This window comes from Helianthus annuus, chromosome 10, assembly GCF_002127325.2.
Source record: "Helianthus annuus cultivar XRQ/B chromosome 10, HanXRQr2.0-SUNRISE, whole genome shotgun sequence".
Taxonomy (NCBI): domain Eukaryota; kingdom Viridiplantae; phylum Streptophyta; class Magnoliopsida; order Asterales; family Asteraceae; genus Helianthus; species Helianthus annuus.
In genome coordinates, this window is record NC_035442.2 from 6,545,991 (window position 1) to 6,562,602 (window position 16,612).

The 16,612-nt window shown below is 38.6% G+C and overlaps 1 protein-coding gene across 5 annotated transcripts; it reads left to right on the forward strand.

Moving 5' to 3' along the window:
* Nucleotides 1–1,123: 1,123 nt before the first annotated feature.
* On the forward strand, nt 1,124–11,942 carry LOC110883885 (protein XRI1). 5 transcript variants are annotated; one of them, XM_022131542.2, is made up of 12 exons: nt 1,124–1,335; nt 1,432–1,443; nt 3,821–3,867; nt 4,519–4,638; nt 4,743–4,891; nt 5,392–5,455; nt 6,464–6,569; nt 6,652–6,692; nt 6,777–6,860; nt 8,125–8,375; nt 10,960–10,992; nt 11,742–11,942. In XM_022131542.2, exons 1-11 carry the CDS (start codon nt 1,310–1,312, stop codon nt 10,984–10,986), a joined length of 927 nt encoding a protein of 308 aa, XP_021987234.1. In that variant the 5' UTR covers nt 1,124–1,309; the 3' UTR covers nt 10,987–10,992; nt 11,742–11,942. The 5 variants fall into 5 exon arrangements, with proteins under 5 accessions (XP_021987234.1, XP_021987238.1, XP_021987233.1 ...); XM_022131541.2 differs by having other exon boundaries at nt 1,125–1,335; nt 4,513–4,638; XM_022131544.2 differs by having other exon boundaries at nt 1,125–1,335; nt 4,513–4,638; nt 6,652–6,690; nt 6,784–6,860.
* The last annotated feature ends 4,670 nt before the right edge of the window (nt 11,943–16,612 follow it).

The following is a 16,612-nucleotide window of genomic DNA, read 5'->3' on the forward strand; positions in this document are numbered from 1 at the left end:
TCCTTGATTTCTCAGATTTTTAGTTCTAGGGTTTTCAAAGAGAAGCTCTCCCCTCTGCCTTCTCTATTTCGATACACACACACGTCTATGTGTTTTTAAAATTGTCTTATTTAAGTTTTCAACTTTGGTCACTAATCAAATTTAGTCTCTATACTTTGGTTTTATGATTGTAAGACTTCAAATACTTATCTTGGTAATAACACACACATTTCTTTTTTTAACTATATGCATATAATATTTACCACCTAGGTAAATATTTAATTATTGAATATTTTGGGTGTTACAAGTCCACCCCGTTTAAAGAGGGTTTCGTCCCCGAAACAATTATATATATTTAAATACATTTATATACATACCAAAAAGTGAAGGGTAGAGTCGTCTCATATTCTCTTCAGACTCCCAAGTGGTGTCTGATCCCTTCCGATGCTCCCATTTGACCTTTGCTTGGTCAATTTCCTTGTTCCTCAAGCCTTTGAAATAATACACGTGGCTTTGAAAGAATACAAAACACTATCAAGTTAACTTTTGCTTTTGTAACTCCTTAACCCTCAATTTTGACATTTTGCTTTTTAATCCTTAAACTTTGAAAGTTTGCTTTTTAATCCTCAAGCTTGAATTTCACCCCCACCCTTTCAAGTTTTAAGCTTTATATTTTACCCCTTGCACTATTACTTCATTTTTTACGCCACCACGCCCTCAAGTTTTAAACTTTGTGCCTTTACCCCTTACACCATCACCCTCTCAAGTTTTAAACGTTGCCTTTTTACTCCTTACACTATTACTCCATTTTTACTGCCACCACCCCCTTAAGTTTCAAACTTTGCGTTTTTACTCCTTGCATTGTGTTACTCTATTTTTACACCTCATCAACTTTAAAAATATCATAAAGTTAACACATCATAAAGCGTTTGCACTAATTCATTCTATGTTTGCAATGTACCCATATCGCAACGCGTACATGCCTAATTACTAGTGATTATTTAAATTTAATAAAAACATCACACCACTTGTTCGGTAGGAAGGGGAACAAATATTCAAATATTTTAACTTTTTTAAGTCACAAATATCGGGAAAAGTCTAGTGTCGTGTAGCTACATATATATAAAAACACACAAACACACACAACACATACTCCGAAAAGGAGGGGGCGTGGTGCGATTGCCTGCGGTTTTCCACACACATATTCCGACACCTTCAACAGTTCAACCGTCTCCATAATATCCACGTCATCACACTCATCTCCTTACTTTTATCTCATTTCATTCAGTTGCTGCTGCTTCCAGATTTCATTACTTCACTTGTTACTCTAATGAACTACACCGATCATAACCAAAAGTAAGTGTTACCGAACGTACGTTTGTTTGTTTGTTTGTTTGTTGTGGTTTATTTTATCATTTTATTGTTTGTTTTTTTTTTAATTTTTGTTTGCAGGTGCAGTTGTTTGTGAGTTTATAACTTCTTTATTTTGTGTGTTTGAGAAGAAATGTGGGTAGATTATGGTAGTTTTAGGTATTTATGGTGCTGAAAGGGAGGATTTATGGCTTCGATGTTGCTTGATTTTGTGAAATTTGTTTGATAGCTTAGGGCTGTTTAATTTGTTTACCTGTTTGTTTCGTGAGCAGATGTCTAAATGGTTCAGACTGTGTGTTTACTGGTTCAGTACTTAATGGTTCAGACTGTTTGTTTCGTGAGCAGATGTCTGAATGGTTCAGACATTTGCCTCTGAATGGTTAAGACCTCTGATCTGAATTGGTCAGACATTTGCCTCTGAAGGGTTAAGCATTATACTGGCTCTTAATAGTACCTCTTACTGGTTCAGCACTTAATGGTTTAGACCTCTTACTGGTTCAGCACTTAATCATTCAGAAGTTGCCAAACAGCCCCTTAGGGTTTTTACTCTAGTGGTTTTTTATTGTTTGTTTATGTTGTCAAAAGCATTTGTTTGTGTGTTTGTATGGGTTGTTATGTGTTTTGAGAAGAATGCAGTAGAGAAATGCAGGTATTATGCTGATTTTGTGGTGTTTAGTGTATGAAATGAAGTATATGAGACTTTGATTTTGGTTATTTCGTGAGTTTTGGTTGCAAGCTTATGGATTTAACTCGAGTGGTTTTATTGCTTGTTTCTGTTCTCAAATGCATATATTTGTGTGTTTATATAATTTCTTATGTGTTTTGAGAAGAATGCAGTAGAGAAATGCCAGATATTATGCTGATTTTTTGGTGTTTAGGGCACCGAAACGAAGTATATGGGAGTATGAGACTTTTGCTTGCTAGCTTATAAATTTTGAGGGTATTATGCCAATTTTGTGGCATTTAGGGCATTGAAATGAAGGATTAGAACTTGGATTATGCTTGATTAATCAACCAAAAGGGATCGCCTAATTTTAGTTGTGACTCGTAGGTGCTCTTAAATCTTGACATCTTGTGTTGTTTACTGTTTAGGGCATCGGAATGAAGTATTTTAGAGTTGGATTTTGCTTGTTTTTATGAATTTAATTTGCTAACTAAAAGATTTTAAGAGTAAACTGCCAAAATGGTCTCTGAGGTTTGTTCACTTTTGCCACTTTAGTCCAAAACTTAAACCTTTTGAATCTGGGTCCCTGTGGTTTCAATTTTTTTTTTGCTATTTTCATCCAAAATCAAAATCTAGTCAGGTTTTTCAGTTAACATCCAGTTTTTTGTCTTTTTTCTCCCTTGTAATGAAGGGAAAATTGGTCTTTTAACGTTGTATTATAACAAATTAAAAAAATCTGACCATTTTGCCCTTTATTAAAAGGGAGGAAAAAGACAAAAAAGCTGGATGTTAACTGAAAAATCTGAACAAATTTTGCTTTTGGATGAAAATGGCAACAAAATTGAAACCACAGGGACCCAGATTCAAAAGGTTTGAGTTTTGGACTAAAGTAGCAAAAGCGACCAAACCTCAGGGACCATTTTGGTAGTTTACTCAGATTTTAATTTTACTCAAGTTAGATCTTAAGTTAGTTGCCATTTATTAAGTTTCTACATAATCACAACGATGCAAGCTAGTGACTAGAACGTGTATAAATAGTAGCAACAGCAAAAACACTATCAGATTGTCGGTATGAATAATCCATAGTTTCACTGCTGCATGGATGTGTGTATTCGACAAGTCTAATTTTTAGTTACGGGTGTTTGTCAACACTTTCGAAAGTGATTACGACGTGTAAGAAAAATTATTAGATAACCAGCTGTAAGCCTGTAACCAAACAGACAGCATGAGATAGCGATTGCTTGTGCTTTTGCTGTTTGAAGATGTGATATTTAGATAAACAGTTGTTTTGGTTGCTTATAGAGTGTGTTTGAAGTTTGAACAATGTTAAAAAATTGAGTAAATTACAAAAATCGTCCTTTGTGTATGTCACTTATTGCAAACTGTGTCCTTTATCTTCAATAATTACAGAAAATGTACTCGATATTTGCAAACCCTTGCAAGTTATGTCCTTTAGCCCTAACTCAGTTAATTTTTATGGTTAAATCTGACCAAATGGACCCCACATGAGGGTATTTTTGTGGTTAAATCTGACCAAATGAACCTCACATGAGAGTAAAATGACCAAAAAACCTTCATGTGGGGTCCATTTGGTCAGATTTAACCACAAAAAATTAACGGAGTTAGAGCTAAAGGACATAACTTGCAAGGGTTTGCAAACATCGAGTACGTTTTCTGTAATTATTAAAGATAAAGGACACAATTTGCAATAAGTGACATACATAAAGGACGATTTTTGTAATTTACTCTAAAAAATTAAAACGCTACGTTTGTTCATGGTTTTCTTTCTTTCTTGCTGAATTTCAGCACCGAAATGTGGGACTGGCAAGGTGAAGATTACGGTTTGCAAACGGGTAAGATTCAACGAACAAATTTTATCTTTTGTTAACATGATAACGATATAAAAAATTAGTATTATGGCTCTAATTATATTATTTAGGGAAATTGGCCTGTAATAATTCCATCTTGACCTTATTGGCCATTAAGAATCCCACCTCAGAATATTCCCCCCACCAGTCCCACCTTTCACCTATTTTTCCTATAATGGTCCCCCGTTAAAAAAACTTAACGGAGTTAAGCTTTTTTCCAAATTACAAACAGATTTTTTAGGGCTTTTGATTAGAACGACGATACGAGTCCATTGATGTAAAACTTGCCTCGAAACGGTGCTCAAAACGATGAAAACGGCGCTTCAATTCGGGTGTTTAAATTTCCAATTAACCAAAATCAAGTCACTTGGAGCACCATTTCGAAGTAAGTTTTACATCAATGGACTCGTATCATCGTTCTGATCAAAAGCCCTAAAAATCTGTTTGTAATTTGGAAAAAAGCTTAACTCCGTTAAGTTTTTTTAACGGAGGACCATTGTACGAAAAATAGGTGAAAGGTGAGACTGGTGGGGGGAATATTCTGAGGTGGGATTCTTAATGGCCAATAAGGTCTAGGTGGGATTATTACAGGCCAATTCCCCTATTATTTATTATGATTTTTTTTAACAGAAGCAGATAGTACTACTAGCCTATGGAACAATGTAAATGAGAATCAGGATGATCTTTCGTGCGTGTTCGATGAAACGACCCCCGCAAAGTCCTTTGAGGATTTGGATTATCAAGTTAACTACAATGGTAATTCCGTAATTTGTATCTCCAAACGAAACATCAGGCACTTTAACATATTTGTGTAACATACGTATGAATTCGTGACATTAATATAAGGAAGAAAAATGCAGAAAATATAAACAAGGAAACGGATCCGTGTGCAGAAACCTACTCACAAGCAAAAAGACGTCGAATGCTGCATTTTGATAGTGAGATTTCGGATGCGGATATTATGCCACTTTGTGAAGAGGACTTCTCATCTGTATATATAAAATCCAAGGTTGGTTAAATTCTTTTATATTCATTTTTTTATTTTGAGTAAATTACAAAAATCGTCCTTTTATGTATGTCACTTATTGCAAACTGTGTTCTTTGTCTTCAATAATTACAGAAAACGTACTCGATGTTTGCAAACCCTTGCAAGTTATGTCCTTTAGCCCTAACTCAGTTAATTTTTTGTGGTTAAATATAACCAAATGGACCCCACGTGAGGGTATTTTGGTCATTTGGTCAGATTTAACCACAAAAATACCCTCATGCGGGGTCCATTTGGTCAGATTTAACCACAAAAATTAACCGAGTTAGGGCTAAAGGACATAACTTGCAAGGGTTTGCAAACATCGAGTACGTTTCCTGTAATTATTGAAGACAAAGGACACTGTTTGCAATAAGTGACATACATAAAGGACGATTTTTGTAATTTACTCTTTTATTTTTGTGGGACCCGTTGATTGTAAAAAGCATTCTGTGTGTGATGATGCTTATGTGTTAAATGAGCAGGAATGGGAGGCTTCAATGGATGAAGCTTTGTCCGATATGACTCAATGGGTTGCCGGATTCGCAGGTTTGATTTTTACAATAACCTAACAAACGGCATTTTACCAGGAGAACGGGTGTTTTAATTCGTTATTAACAATAAAGTCACAACAATCAGTTTTTCCGCATCTGGAGCCAAAAGGTTTGAAATCTTGCCATTTTCATCTGGCTCGTTAACTCCATCCATTTTTCTCCGTTAAGTCAGGGGTATTTTTGTCTTTTTTGATAACTTAAGGGCAATTCGGTAAGTTAACAAAAAAGAAGGAAATGCCCCTAACTGAACAGAGAAAGATGGATGGAGTTAACGAGCTGGATGAAAACGACAAGATTTCAAACATTTTGAATCCAGATGCGGAAAAACAAACCTTTGAACGAAAGTCGCAATACTGGCCAAATTTCAGGGACGAAACTGACATTTTACTCTATTACAATTTTAAAACAAGGTAGGCACACCCAAACACTAATTTGTTATGCCCATTCGTATTACAACTGATTATTTTATTTCCAAAAGAGTTAAATGCCATTTTAGTCCCTGTGGTTTGGGCTATTTTTCCAGTTTAGTCCAAAGGTTTCACTTTTAACCTGTGGGTCCAAAAAGGTTTCACAGTTGCCATTTTAGTCCACTTAGTTAACTTCATCCATTTTTTCTGTTAACGAGAAGGCCAATTTGGTCATTTTGTATGTAATTCTGTTAACTAAAAGGGCAATTTAGCCATATAAAATGACCGAATTGGCCTTCTCGTTAACAGAAAAAATAGATGAAGTTAACCCAGTGGACTAAAATGGCAACTGTGAAACCTTTTTGGACCCACAGGTTAAAAATGAAACCTTTGGACTAAACTGGCAAAATAGCCCAAACTACAAGGACTAAAATGGCATTTAACTCTTTCCAAAATTACTCAGTATAACATAATCACTTTCAAACTACACACATACAAAACACCTCCATGATTGTTTCTTTTGAAATTTGTACATATTTAAAATATTTAATAAAATCCGCGTATTAACTATAAGCAATTAATTCATTGTTTCTCAGATGATACATCTGGATCGGGTAACGGGGGTCTAGATCCGTCTTCAGAGGAATGGCTAGCCGATTGTCTAATAAATGATACAGAAATGCATTTACACGTCGATGATATGTACGTTTCTTTCAACTTCATGGTAGTTCGTTAACTTAACTACCCAAATATATCAACTTAATTACCAATATGTCCAAAACAGGAATCCATCTGGATCCACTGCTGTTCAGATTGATCTTACCGGTACACAAACTATCTAATAGTTCATAATTTGATTAATTTCCATTTGTTTATAATATCTCATACTAAATCATAACGTTAATATAGAGTCGAACAATTCTGAACCCGAAAACGGATGTGGTACTGGTCAAAAGCTCCTGACTCCTACCAGTAAAAATATCGTCTTTAAAGGTTTGTTTCATTCCTAAAGTTTGTTTTTCTTTATTTTTTTTTAATTTTCATTTGTATGGTTCGTTTCAAATTAGAGTTAAATGTCATTTTAGTCCCTGTGGTTTGGGCCATTTTACCAGTTTAGTCCAAAGGTTTCATTTTTAACCTGTGGGTCCAAAAAGGTTTCACAGTTGCCATTTTAGTCCACTGGGTTAACTTCATTCGTTTTTTCTGTTAACGAGAAGGCCAATTCGGTCATTTTATATGGCTGAATTGCCCTTTTAGTTAACAGAATTACATACAAAATGACCAAATTGGCCTTCCCGTTAACAGAAAAAATGGATGAAGTTAACCCAGTGGACTAAAATGGCAACTGTGAAACCTTTTTGGACCCACAGGTTAAAAATGAAACCTTTGGACTAAACTGGCAAAATGGCCCAAACCACAGGGACTAAAATGGCATTTAACTCTTCAAATTATATTATATATAGCCTTAAAAACAAAGGTCGGTGGCAAAGCCTCCTACCCATTCTATAAACTTTGCTATACTATCAAAAGTAACCCTCTAACTTTGTAAATGTCACTTCGACCCCCTCAAGTTTTGAGTTTACCCTAAAACTAATTTCTTATGGTTCTATTTTTGTGTACATGTCGGTATAAATTCGAGTTCGTCTAGGCTTTAACATATTTTTTTGTTTGGAAACGAGTCTGGACAATTATAAAATGTTTTGTATTTATGTACGTTTTGAGTTGGGCTATGTTTTGACATAAATTTTGTTTGGAAACAAATCGGTCAAATATCATACGTTTTCATTCGACGGTAAAGATTTGAGTTACTATACGTTTCAACGTAAATTTAGTTCGGAAATGAGTCAGGTCGATTGTAGTCTATACTTTATCACGCCGCATACAACGCCACCACACGCATTTATTTTATGTAGGTTTTGAGTTGGTCTATGTTTCGACGTAAATTTTGTTTGGAAACAAGTCGGGTCAAATATAATACATTTTCATTCGACGGTATGAATTCGGATTACTCTACGTTTCAAGGAATTTAGTTCAGAAACGAGTCGGGTTGATTGTAGTCTATAATTTATCACGTCGCGTACAGCGCTGTCGCAAAGCGTGGAGGGTAAAAACACTAGTAGAAACCATTTATGATAATTTAAATTAGAGCTTTGTCTTAAGCTTTAGCTCGTGAGTAATTTTTCAAGCTCATTAATTACTTATTGACGTTTTGGTTATTCTATTTATTTACATATTTAGTTGATTTTGTAATGTTCAGGGAAAAGGTCTTGTATCAAGACACCAACGAAAATGACTTCATCGGTTGTGCGCCCATTTGCCTTTGTAAAACCATGTGGTATGCAAGGAGCCGTTACGATAAAAGACATCAACCAGAAAATACACACTCCACCGCCATCAAAATCAAAGAAAAATAACGAAAATGCCCCAAAATCGTATCCCACTTCGGCCTTTTCAGGCAAACCCGTTGTTGGTAAAACCAAGATTCGTACCGAAGGAGGAAAAGGCAGCATTACTGTCACACCCTCAAATTACCACATAGGGGGTGTCCCTGTTAGGCGTGTGACATACCGATAACGAGCCACCAATTACATTGAACCCATACAAGTTATAAATAAAATCCCCATCATTAATAAAAACATCTTCAACAAGTTTAAACGAAAATCAATAAGTTCAGCGGAAGCAAATAATAAACCAAGTTAAACTGTTTCAAAACCCAAGCATAGTTTTATGTAATCAATCGCATAAATCCTTCCAGTCGACCCATGACCACTCCAGCTACTCCAAACAGCAAGTCCCCAATTCCAAGATACCTAACGACCTGCGAGCATGCAACAAGTGTATCAGACAACGCTGGTGAGTTCATGGTTTTACGAAAACGTTGGTTACCAAGTGTTTAGTTAACCCATTGAAGTTAATTCCGAAAGTAATATTGATAACAATGTTGATAATACCCCGAATACAAGACGGCTTCTGATTATTTTGCCCTTTCTCCAATGCTCCTATCAAAGCATTGGTCATGACTAGGTCATTAGTTCAACACCCGTTCTCCCAGATACGGGGTGAGGTTGCCAAACCTAAGTAGCGCTACTAACTAATACCATGTTACCTTCCCGGTAACCAAACAACACGGAGGGACTTTAAAGGTGATAGGAAGAGTATATTATCCAACATTCCCGTTTTTACCCAAAAGACTTATCCCTCCCAGGAATACCCACTGACTGTCCCAACCACCGGGACGCATGCTCAAGAGAGATGAACTCACCTTTGGTTTGCTCGGTAAGACTTAGTTACTTGTTTAATAGAAATGATCAATCGAGTCCTACGATAGTTGCACATAACAGTCAGTTCGCATACAAGCTTAGTGCGTATTGTTTCACATGTACTTATCAGACAGTGCACTAGCATTAAACAGGTTGTGCAAGTTGTATCAATTAATCAACTGTGCCCATGTCTCACAACAACACTTACCAATTCATGTCACTTAAACTATTAGATATATTAAATTACGAGCACCACTAAACATATTGCAAATACTCGTATCCTACTCACATAACAATTTTCGTATCATACATGTTCTAGTTCATCATACACCCTAATCACCTGTTAACTAATGTGAGCTTACATGATAATATTTGCCCAACCATTGCTGGCCCCATTTAAATGTGATGTGGCCCAAGTGTAACTCGATTGGTGGGTGTGTATGTCAAACCCATTATACACCGCCCACTATCTATTTGACCCTCAAAAGGTCCAATCCGGCCCACACACATGTTTACCCAATATTGGTGTGATTAAGAGGTGGAGCATCAATCAACTTTGTTTCACTATTTATTTTCCCTCATGGCCGGCCCACTATCTAGCATAAAGTTCCTTCATGAATTCAGAAAACATGTGCATTACGTAGTCATCATATCATACCAACAAAGATTACATTCCCAAGACTATCATCTCCTACCTCCAATATACAAACAGTTCCCTCCCATCATTCGAATTTAAAGTATAACACTTATCCATGCAATACAATAAGCACACGGTAATCATCAGTATTTTATGTATGAACAATACTATATCATCGATGTCAGGATCAAGTCACAAAACAAAAGTCAGTTCTTATTACTTATTGTTTCATCATGCTCGATCAACCCTAACATGAATCCTAATGACCGTTTAACATAATCAACTTGTCAAACATTCTTGAATCGAGCAGTGCTAACTATTAATTAACCGTCATTCTAATAATTCGTGAATATGTTTTAGTTTGTAGCAAAACCCTACGCTATTCTATAACTTCACGCACACATACATATATACACAACATCGGATCACCAACCAGAATATGCATACAAAGTGAAAATCAAATCACCGATGATTATACTAACCGAGCGTTCATGTGAGAGAGAGAGCCGAGTCGAGAGAAGGAGAGCTTCGGGTACTTCTGGCGACGTCTTCGTGTCTCCGGCGAGTCGTGTTGTATTGCAGACGTGACCGGAGATGCTATCAATCATCTAAGCGTCGAGGAATGGTTCCTGTCGTGATCCTCCGCGTACCCCGACACATCACTAGTTCCGAGGATATTCCGATAACGGAAGGATATTCATGGCAAGGTTTGTTATTTAGATGAACTGGGAGAGTGCAAGGTTGAAATCATAACCAAAGACTTGAAGGAGTTATAGTTGATAACTTCCATTGATGGTAAAAGAGAGGGGGAGGGGGCTGCCGTACGTAGGAGATGAAAGAGGGTAGGGTTTTTGTGTTGAGTTTATCACCAAGCCATCATATAATACGTAACATGTGTTCTAAGTAGTCAAAGTTTAGGGTAATTACCATCTTAATCGAAATAGGCCGGAGCCCATTTAATTTGAGCTGCCGCATACAAGCATACAAACGGTGGTTTGGGTTCTCAATTCAATTGGTTGGGTTTGGGCTTCAAGGGTAGTGCGGCCCAATTATAATAGTGTGTGTGCTTAACAAAGTTTTAAATACTCATACAAATCTACACTAGAACGAAACGTGTGACACATAGAAAAGGAATAACGACGAGTTAGGATCACAAGTTTAAACGTTACAAACTTGGAAAGTTCAGGTTGTCACAATTACGATTATGAGAACCAAAGGATGATCAAGTGTAAGTGCGTTTTGGTCGTTAAATTAATCTTTGAGTTAAATGCCATTTTAGTCCCTGTGTTTTGGGTCATTTTGCCAGTTTAGTCCAAAGGTTTCATTTCTCGCCTGTGGGTTGAGTTAACTTCATCCATTTTTTCAGTTAACAAGAAAGGCAATTTGGTCATTTTATATGACCGAATTTTGTCCTTCTAGTTAACAGAATTACATATAAAATGACCGAATTGCCCTTCTCATTAACAGAAAACTGGATGAAGTTAACCCAGTGGACTAAAATGGCAACGGTGAAACATTTTTGGACCCACAGGCTATGCAGTTAATGCGGTAAAATATCGGATATCGGTAAAGGACCGATATTTGAAATATAGGTTATCTCGGTGAGATATCGGTGGGATATCGGTAATTTTAATATAATGCAGAATTTATATATACAGCAATTTAACACCAATAATTCATTGATATATCAGTGATATATCGGTTATATCGGTCAAATATCGGTTATATTGGTCAAATATCGGTGATATATCGGTTATATCGGTCAATATCGCCGATAATATCGGTACCGATATTTTGACCGATATTTGACACCGATATTTTACTAAGGGACCGATATGACCGATATATCACTGATATCTCACCGATATTAACTGCATAGCCCACAGGCGAAAAATAAACCTTTGGACTAAACTAGCAAAATGACCCAAACCACAAGGACTAAAATGACAGTTAACTCTTAATCTTTTTTGTGAGTAGTTTGTCCCCGAAAAATGAGAAGAAAAAAACAATGAGAGAAGGGTAATGAGAAGAATTTGGTGGCCATTATTAAGTTATCGAATTATGCTAAGTGTTTGTATGTTCATGAAATGGTTTTACTTGGCAGATTCTTGTCTTATCCTTTTGTATTTAGAAAATACAAGTGAAATTATTATGTAATTTGTATGTTAATTTTTGTCATATATTCATGTCAGGTGGGGTGGGTCTGGCTGTTTACTTTACAGCCATAGGAGATTAGTTTAGGGGGTGTTTGGTTTGGATGTATGTACCGCAACAAATTGAGAACCGGTTTTTAAAACTCTTTGAGCCGAGAACCTAAACGAACCAGACCAGATCAGTTTGGTTTTGTCAAACCTCACTAATTTCATGAGCACCCTAGATGTAAGGGTGTAAACGAGCGGGGCCGAGCCCGACTAGGCTCGAGCTTGGCTCGGTTCGAGCCTGCTTATTTGAGCTAGAGCTCGGCTTGCGAGTAAACCCAAAGCTCGAGCTCGCTTTAGTATCGCTTAAATGATACAAAGCTTAGCTCGAGCTCGGCTCGCCAATGTTATCATCATTATTATTATATTATATATAAGAAAAACTAAAACTTTGTTTGGGCTCGTTTAAACGAGCTCTATTTAAGGCTCGGGCTCATTAAGGCTCGGCTTTTAATCGAGCCACTCTTAAACCTCTGGGCTTGTTTACACCCTTAGATGTACGTACCGGTTGGGACCCCAAGTCTGGACCAGATAAGTCGCACTTAGTTGGGACCGGTTAAGAAAACGTTTAACTAGACTCTTTTTTATTACAGCTAAATCATGGTTAGGACTTAGGACCTGGTCTAGATCTAGACCGGACCACAAGTAGTCTCGAGCCTTGTTGGGAATGGTTATATTAGGAGTTTAGGACCATCCTTTTGAAATCATTTATTTTAGTATTCTGTGTTGCATGATACTGCAAAGGTAATTTTGATGCTACTGCACTTGTCTGTTGATGGATCAAAGCTGTCATAAAAGCTCATAATGGCAATTCATGGATATGGGTGTTTAATGTGGCAAGTCCCCACATTGTATGTACAAACAGTTGGTGTGATGAAACCCCAACTTTTATGACATTAATAGCAAAATGGACGTGTTTGATAACGAGTCTTGGATGAAACGGGTGACTTTTATGTGTGGGCTAAATGTTAAAACTAGAGCGCGTGATATTATAGCATAGTGGCATCTTAATGGTGGGATGAGTTCGGTCCTCACAAAGGGGGGGTTTTCCTAGATTTATTAGGTTTCCTTCTGAATTGGTGTATAGGCATTATAACCTAGTGGAGATGGATATGATCAGGTGGTTCTGCTGGTGGCATGATGATACTCCAGTGGTCTGTCAGTGATCCTAATTTGTCGTTCAAAAAAAAGTTAAAACTAGAGGTTTTCGTCAAGGCTGATTTTTTGGGTCATTTAGGTTATTTGAATTGGTTCTGTTCGAAAAGCGAATTCAGAATTCGGTTTGAATTTAGGTTCAAATTTCATTTTTGTTAATCCAATTCAAGCAATCAAGACCCATTTATTTTTCTTAATTTTTTTGAATGGTAATCAACTAACGTTTTAAAAAGAATTAGAGAAAATGATTTTTTTTTGTATAAAAATTGATATATGACATTCTAAGCACTTTATAATATGTTAGATGACATTTAACTAGTTTGAATTGTATCACTTATGTTATTATATATTTTTTCTTATTTACTTTTTTTTTTTTAACTTGTTAGTAATATAATAATATACGGTGAGTAGTCATCATATAAATCAACTGAAATTGTCACTTTCGTTAGTAAAATGATTGTTTGATTTTGGTTTCTAAATCATTTCGAACACATCCGATCACCTTTCAAAAAGACCAATAATAATAATTAATAATCATAACGACGAGTACGCCTTTAAATAACAGAATATTAAACGTTGAATTATGGGAGGAGTTAGTAAAAGGAATATTTGGACCGTGGATTGTTTTCAATTGTCATGCCGCCATGCCGGTTGAGTTTATTTCTTTTTCTTTTTTCTCGTAGAATTGAAACTAGCTCAGCACTTGAAGGGGTATGGTCCCAAAAAGTCGCGCAAACCTCCGCCCAGGTTGCGCGCGGAACCATACTCCTTATTTCAGAAAACTTATTGATGGGCTTTCCACGCGCGACCTACACACGCTGTAGGTTATCCCGCGCGAGGCAAGGCCCACAAGAGGCTCAGATATCAGCACTTAGCATAAAAATGGAACAAATGAGCATACTAACCCCGCGCGGATTAAATTGCTGTCCAACAAGAGCCACTCAGTAGGGAAGCGCACAGCTACCCACAGTGGTACATAAGGTACAAGTGGCAGTAAAAGGAGCCAATGAGCGTCTAGCAGGCTCTGCACAATCGTGCGCCACGATCGCCTGACGAGAAGTACACAAGGACGCCTACGTGGCACCAATCAGAGGACGGAGACAACTGTCCCACGATCTCCACTTGTCTGCTGATGACAGAAGGACAACAAGGCCGACAACAATGACACGTGGCTCCAATCAAGGTGCGCCAGCACCGATGAACGTCTAGAAGCCACTAAGCGGTCGACGCCAGTGAGACAAAGAGCATATCCGTTTTGTTGTCCGCTTCCGGCCCAAGGCCCATCAGCCCATAACCCCTTACACCTCTCCGGCTATAAATAGAGACCTCATTCCACAGGTTAAACATTCTATTCCCTCTACTCTCACTCTTAATTACTCTCAAAGCAGTCGCTTATTCTCACGCCGGAGCCTGGTTAAGAGGGAAACCCCCACATTCCCCTCTTAACGAGTAACGGTGTTCTGTTTTGCAGGATTGATTACCAAGTCGGAGCTCAAATATCCTTAAGAAGATTAACCATCATGAAAGGAACATAGACCAATCTAATTAACTCCCTAATTAGATCACTGTTTCTTCATTGGCGCCCACCGATTTTTTCTATAACCACCCTCATCTTCTTTTATTTGAGCCTTTGACATCTTTTTCTTCCTTCGACTATGACTGGTCAAGGAACCATTCCAGAGTTCGGTTTCGGAACCAACTCTAACATGGCGTTGGGTGAAGGAATCCAAAACTTCCAAGCCCAACAAATCGAAGAAATCGGCGAAGTTGAAATTACCAATACTGGGGGTCCGCGCGGAAGCATTAACCGCATCACCCAAGTGGTCACCCCAGGGAACAACGGTGAAGGACCGTCGAACACAGCGCCACCTCAAAATGTATCTGCATTACTTGGCTTACCAGAAGGCGAAACCCCAGCCTCGTGGTATGCCAAGAACATCGCCACCATCAATGCAGCATACCAATTGCTGATCGCGCAGCAAGCAGTTTTGACGGCAGAACCGTCCTTGGTCACCCCTCAGAGTCAGGGGGTGCGCCAAATGCCCCCGCCAGCCAATCTACAAGGCAGAATCAACAGGCCTCCCCCTACAAGACGTTTAAGCGTACAAGACACGCGCGATACAAGAGGGGAAACGGATAGTTACTACGACTATCCGTCAAACCTTCAGCGAGGCCCTGTTCACAGCCGGCTCACGCCGCGCAACATGAACAACGAATGGGAAGAAACGGACCCGTATGATCCCACATGGGAAGGTGACGAGGAATCGTCAGTCTTTAATCGTTTACCCAAAAACCATGAGTACTACAAGCCAAGACAACACATTGGCTACACAGAAGAAGCTGAAAGAGATTTCCGCCTGGCATACAGACCAGCGGAAGCCGCGGAACACTCCAAGTTTATCCCGAAAATTGCACTCGCGCCGCTTTCACGAGAGAAGCTACCCCCAACTGTTGGGAAATTCAATGGGTTGACTGACCCAGACGATCACGTCAGAACATTCACGAGTGTGGGCTACATGGGAGGTTGGAACATGCCCATGTGGTGCCACCTGTTCATTCAAACTCTTACCGGAGCGGCTCGCGCCTGGTTTGACAGCCTTCCGCCTGGGAAGATTAAATCATGGACAGATTTCAAGACGCAATTCTTAAGCTACTTTAGCCAACAACGTCGCTATCAACGTGACACAGCCGAAGTAGAAGATATTTGGCGAAGAGATGGTGAAGGTCTGGAAGACTTCATCACGCGTTTTAACAAAGAGTGTCTGGAAATAGGCGGCGTCAGTGAGCAACTCATGCGCTGTCACTTCAAAAAGGCTATACGCTGCGATAGTCTCATTAGAACCATCACAGGCAAAGATGGAATGCCAAAGGAGTGGGATAAACTAATGGAAGCCGCAAAAATCGTCGCGCAAACTGAGGAGTCCCTTGCTGGTGGAAAGGGCTACTACCCAGAAGATCGATTTTCAAGAGGAAGTACGCGCGACAACAACAACAAGCGTAACAAATACAAGAGTCATGACTGGAAGTCTGAGAGACCAAGAGGCCGTGACGACAGGCCACGCTACAGAGAAGATGCGCGAGAAACGATTGACCGAATCGGTTACAAGAAGGCGGTCAGAGACGACAATCGTGACAAACACTGGACTTCGCTCACAAAAACGCCAAAGGAAGTATTGATGACGGAGAATGTCGATTTCAAGGCTCCCAGGCCAATGACAAACAAGAAAGGGCAAGACCCCAACTTGTACTGCGATTTTCACAAAGATTCAGGGCACCTGACCGACGACTGTTATAGCTTGCGCCAAGAAATCGAGAGAGCGCTCAAAAGCGGTAAGCTAAGCCATTTAGTGAAGAATGTACGCAAGGAAACCCGTCAACTCCAGCGCCACGATGAAGGGAACAACAAAATGGTCCGACGACTAGAGACCCACATGGTCAACGGACCCAGGTATAGCGCGAAAGAGAAAGGCAAACGCCCTTATGAACCTTCTTGGC